This window comes from Ranitomeya imitator, chromosome 7 (genome assembly GCF_032444005.1).
Source record: "Ranitomeya imitator isolate aRanImi1 chromosome 7, aRanImi1.pri, whole genome shotgun sequence".
Taxonomy (NCBI): domain Eukaryota; kingdom Metazoa; phylum Chordata; class Amphibia; order Anura; family Dendrobatidae; genus Ranitomeya; species Ranitomeya imitator.
In genome coordinates, this window is record NC_091288.1 from 209,919,780 (window position 1) to 209,925,779 (window position 6,000).

Below are 6,000 nucleotides of genomic sequence, written 5' to 3' on the forward strand. Positions count from 1 at the left end.
AAGATGGCCGCCCCCACCGACGAAAGGGATGACAGCGCAGATCGCGCGCTGTGTCTTCACCACTACGCCACCAACGTAAAGCTGAGGAAGAACCAGCGATGTCACCACGCCCTCCCGACCTGACCAGCCTGATTGACAGGCGAAAACGGCGACTTTGGTAAGTTATTTCTCAGCATACATGGGGAATCGGGGTACACTACATACACTATAGGAACACACAGCGCAGGCCCTATTTAACAGTATTTATAGCTCAATCTCAAAAAACGGGGTGACAGGTTCCCTTTAAAGGAATGATACCCCACCTCTTTGATCTTATAATGCGCTTAATTCATACCTGTTTCCTCCATTTTACACTGAAGGCGGCACTGAGCCACGAGAATGTGACTTTATTGATTCCTGATACGTTGGAAGGTTCAGTTACTCGGAAAGAGAAAAGACCAGGGTCCCCCTTGCCCTGCCAGCAGGCCTTGCCTCTTCCCCTCCTGCCCTGCAGCTTTGGGCCTGAGGTGAATCCCTGCACTCTGCTTGTATGTCCTGTGTGGTATCCACAAGCAATGCTTCCCGTGGCTTTTTTACCTGCTTTTGAGCTTTTCTTCTTCTCCCCTTGATGATGGGTTGTCAATGATAGCCTTGCATCAGGGAGAAGTGATGTAGCCTGCTTGCTCACCGCTCATGCCACCGTTAAGGACTTCTGCTCAGCACGCTTTGTTGACGCTAATGTCTGTGATGTTCACTTATGGACAGCGGTACAGGACACCATTAAGGAAAAACATTGTTATCTCCAAGCTAATGGTTTGTCTCCTCTACAGGATGGTGACGTTTATGTGAGGGACGGAACTGGATCCCAAAACCTCCTGACGGTCAGAAAGGTTTCGGTGTCTAGAATGCTCTCGCTACCCAACGACAGCTACATGTTCCGCCCCGTTCTGCCAGCAAAGTCATCGTACCCTCTGCGGGAAGTGGAGGCCTATGAGGACAGCCCTCCAGAAGGTATGATGGCAGCAGTATACCTGACTGCAAACCACATGGACCATGAAGACGTGATGCCCACATTTGTTGAGGCCCCTTAGAAGGCGAATAGTCTATCTCTGTGCTGTGTCGGTGCTTGAGACTAATAATTAATCTGTTTATCCTTGTGATGAAGGATCCCTATAGGTGAAAAGCCGTATCTCATTTTTGTTACTGTAGGGTCACGTCTTTCAATCCATTCCCAGCCAAATGCACCTGGCAACTGTCTGAAAACACCAGTAGACTGTCCTCTCCTGCCGTCACCGAGCTGCCATGTGGACAACGATGACATGCCTAAAATTCCACCTCCACGCCTCGCCGCTTCCAGGTCACCCAGTCTAAACCGATTGCTGCAACGGCAGGTAATGGTGATTGTTTTTGGTAGATATTAACTATAATCTGGTGGTGTCCAACCAATGGTCTCGAACAGTTGTGAATATATAACTCGCAATGTGCAGATTATCAGAGCATATTGAGAACTGTATCGGGCATAGAGCCATACGCTGGAGACTACTACCATAAGCCATGTCTGCTCTACCGTGCTTCTAAGTAAAGGATTTTCTAGCTTTTAGCTCACCGACGTTTCTGAAAGAGGAGTTCCTCTTTTGAAAATATTTAAAGGTTACGTTTCATTTAAAGAAAAACAATTGAATTTACAGAGAAATTTTAGTCGATGGGGGGGTCTGAGTCTTGACATCCCACCAATCTCTAAAAGCAAGGGGCAGACGTGGTCGGCTGAGCGCGGTGCTTATTAATTTATGATTGACTCGACTTAGCTGATCCTCTGAGATTTGAGGGTGCAGTGTATGGATTCATAGGCTTCCTAGGGGTCTGTACACAGTATGTTCTCCTCTATGAGAAGGAAGGAAAAAGCACAGCTCTCGGCTGAGTAATTCTACCCCTTTGATTAAGAAAGCGTTGGGGGTTGCTGCACCCTGATGCCTACCGATCAGAAAATCTCGACTTGAACTGAACTGGATGGACTTGTGTCTTCCTTCAACCTGAAAACTAGGAAACTATGAAGCCATTATCCTCATGATTTTCTTCACATTTTTGTCTCCCCAGGAGGCTGTACATATGGACTCGGTTGACTATCAGAATGGTGAATCCAAGGATGTCGTTCAAGTGGAATCAGCGGAGGGTTCAAAACTGAAAACACCTTCACTCAATAACCTTGTTCCCAACCTGCTCTGCCAATTGCCCCTATCACTGCAGGGAACCCCTCAATCTTCCCCCAAACTATCTCCCCACCACAGACATTCCAGTGTCCATACCCGCAATCACACCTACAGCCAACACAGTATTCCTAGTCGTCCATCAAGCGTCAGCAGCGACAACACCAACCCTGATGAGTCTACGTTAGAGTCCTCCGATCCGGCCGATGAAGAGGTCAGCCACATAAACAGCTTGGCCTCCGGCTGGAGAGGACAATCTAATCATAGAAGTCATTCGGTATCTCCATTCATCTCCCAAGTTTCATCTCCTCCTTCTCCACCACCACTAAAGAACTGCAATAGCACAGCCAGCCTGGTCGGGACCAGCAGCAGCAAAGACTTGAAGAAGTTCTACAGTGTTGATACTCAAGGATTTTTAGCAAAGCCCACATGGGCGGAAGACCAAAGGAGGCACTCGATCGAGGTCTGCCCCTCCTTCGATGACGATGGAGATTCTTGCTTTGATCTGTCCATTGACGACAAGCAGGACTCTTCTATTCTCATACAGTCTGACCCAGAGTACATCAATGGGGTTCGAAGGAAGAAGAAGATGAGCCCGCCTTGTATTTCTATAGATCCTCCCATGGAGGACGAGACCGGCACAGCTTCACGTACCAAAGCATCGGATAACAGCATGTTGCGAAGGAGGACGCCGTCGTGTGAATCTACCGCATACAGGGACTCATTAGACCTTAGCGACAACCAAGCTGTAGAACAGCAATGTAAACCGGAGAGACGGAGCCAAGCACCTTGTCGAAATGAACACTTGGTCATTCTCAGCTATTCTTTCGACCAGCGGGAGGCGAATAGCTTCTCAGAACTTTTAACAGAGGGTGGACATCCCACTTCTCCATCCGTAGTCATTACAGACTCCAGGCCCGACTTGGGGGCCTTAGAAATTAAGCAACTAGACCATCTTCATAGTAACAATTCCGAGAAGAGAGATTTCACGGAAATGAAGAGTTCTTTAAAAAATCCTGTACTAGTCGACGCTTCTAATACATTGGGCGAAGTGACGGACAAACCGTTATAGCTTTTCAGGATACAAGGGCTTGTGACGAACCACTGGATAGACGGGTCTAAGAAAGTCCCTTCGGGTGCGTAGGGTTTTCAATAAGCGGCGGGAGAAGGAGGGGAGCGGCTGATGGTTTGAATAAAAACAAAAAAAATTACTAAAAATTTTTGATTTGTTTGATTTTATAAACGAAATACGGAGACATCTTCCCATATAGCCTCAATCACATTGATTCGAGTTTTTATTTTAACGTTTTTGTTTTTTTTGTTTGGTTTTTATATTTTTAAGTTGGCACTGTTTTTTATTGTGCAGAGACACAGTATGCCGAAGTGCTGACAGATGAAAACTTGTACAATATCTGTATATCAGCGGTATAAATAAAATAGAAATAATGTATTTGTGAAAAGACGCCATCGTTATTTGTGCTGCGTGCAGATTGGACATTTCTACGTGTGCAGTATTTTGTGCAGTTTTCTAATGTACTTGGTGTTTCAATACTTTAACATATCCAAGATCTCTGCTTGCTGTCAGTCAATGAGTCAGTCAGGCAAAATTCTTGATCACGTTATATCAAACCTCACAAATTTGAAAGGCAGGAAAGTGGACATGCAAAGCCCAAGTAATGTCACTGACACACATTATGATGCCCCATAGTGCACACTCTGCCATACAGTATGATGCCCCCCAACACGAGAGTATGGTTCCTCCCTAGGCCCAGCCATCTAGTGACGGCTCTCCGTGACTCATGTGCGCAGGATAAATGATGGTTGACGCCTCTCCGTGACTCACATGCGCAGGATAAATGGTGATTGACAGCTCTACAAATGTACTCATCCATATCTGCATCCAGAGGATGCCACTGCCCTGCCGACACAACGGAACTGGTCAATCCTAGGACATTGGGAGCAATGAATATATAAAAACTCATCCTGGCCTAGTCTTGTTCACATAGCTGATGGTTTCCCGGGCACAAATAATGTCACTCACACACAGTATGATGCCCCATAGTGCACACTCTGCTGTACAGTATGATGCCTCATAGTGCACACTGTGTACAGTATGATGCCCCCCAACACGAGAGTATGGTTCCCCCTAGGCCTAGCCATCTAGTGACGGCTCTCAGTTACTCACATGCGTAGGATAAATGATGGTTGACGGCTCTCCATGACTCACAGGCGCAGGATAAATGGTGGTTGACAGCTCTATAAATGTACTCATCCATGTCTGCATCCCGAGGATGCCATTGCCCTGCCGACACAACAGAACTGGTCGATCCTGGGCCATTAGGAGCAATGAATACATAAAAACTCATCCTGGCCTAGTCTTGTTCACATAGCTGATGGTTTCCCGGGCACAAATAATGTCACTCACACACAGTATGATGCCCCATAGTGCACACACTGCTGTACAGTATGATGCCTCATAGTGCACACTCTGCTGTACGGTATGATGCCCCTCAACACGAGAGTATGGTTCCCCACTAGGCACAGTGATGGCTCTCCGTGACTCACACGCGTGGGATAAATGGTGGCTGATGATGCCATTAACCTGTTAAGACAATGGGACAGCTCAGTATGGGACCATGGGAAGCCATGATTACATAAACACCCATCCTGGCCAAGTCTTGGTCACATAGCTGATGGTTTGTAACAGTGTATCAGCATAGACAATCCTCTGTAAGATAAAACACCTCATCTTCCATCTTGCATTGTAAGAAACCTTCCAGCTGAGTTAGCGGGGCTACCCCAGTCCTAATAATCTCCCTACAGTTGATGGTTTCATGGCCTGAACTATTTGGACCAGAGAGACATTTATTCTGCTCATAGAGGATCGCCGACACTGTACACAACTGAAACAAACCCTCATCCGTGAGAAGGATTTGGTCTGCAGAGATTTTTCAGCCTCTGGATATAAATGAGAATGTTCCTATTCAGTGACAGCGAGTAGAGATCTGAAAATGGTGAATTGAAACGGAAAAGTATTTTACAAAGTTGCAGAACTTTTCTTATACGATGCTGAAGCTTTACTTGCCTGGGGCTCATGCGTCGCAGTTTTAGCTAAGATGTGGAGCCACGTGCCCGAGTCGGGAGCTTTCTATGTAATGTTCAGTGAGCGCAACCATTGACACTATATCAGAAAAGGCTGAAGTGTGGACCACAAGCAGCACACAAAGCGCACATCTCATAGGAAGGGACATGTAAAGTGTATATAATTAGTACACACCGTACATCACCAATACTAATTACATCCGCAATACACACCGAACCGTACATCACCCATAGCATTTATTAATACATACCGTATATCATCAAAATAATCCATACATCACCAACACATACTATGCTTCACCAAAACATACCGTACATCACCAATACAAAACCGTACATCACCCATACCTTACATCACCAAAACATACCGTACATCACCAATACAAAACCGTACATCACCCATACCTTACATCACCAAAACATACCGTACATCACCAAAACATACCGTACATCACCAATACAAAACCGTACATCACCCATACCGTACATCACCAATACATACCGTACATCATCAAAATAATCCATACATCACCAACACATACTATGCTTCACCAAAACATACCGTACATCACCAATACAAAACCGTACATCACCCATACCGTACATCACCAATACATATCGTACATCAGCAAAACACAATGTACATCACCAATAATACCAATACATAATAATTTGGAGCATTGCTGTGACGACCCATCGCAGGGACAAGATCTCA

At 45.8% G+C, this 6,000-nt stretch overlaps 1 protein-coding gene across 1 annotated transcript in view; it reads left to right on the top strand.

Moving 5' to 3' along the window:
• Positions 1-3,643, top strand: part of CACNA1H (calcium voltage-gated channel subunit alpha1 H) — a 391,999-nt gene extending 388,356 nt beyond the window's left edge. The window contains exons 33-36 of the mRNA XM_069734647.1: positions 360-506; positions 810-990; positions 1,189-1,370; positions 2,074-3,643. Coding sequence (XP_069590748.1) covers positions 360-506; positions 810-990; positions 1,189-1,370; positions 2,074-3,255 — 1,692 coding nt within the window. The 3' untranslated portion in view covers positions 3,256-3,643. The remainder of the gene's footprint in view (positions 1-359; positions 507-809; positions 991-1,188; positions 1,371-2,073) is intronic.
• The last annotated feature ends 2,357 nt before the right edge of the window (positions 3,644-6,000 follow it).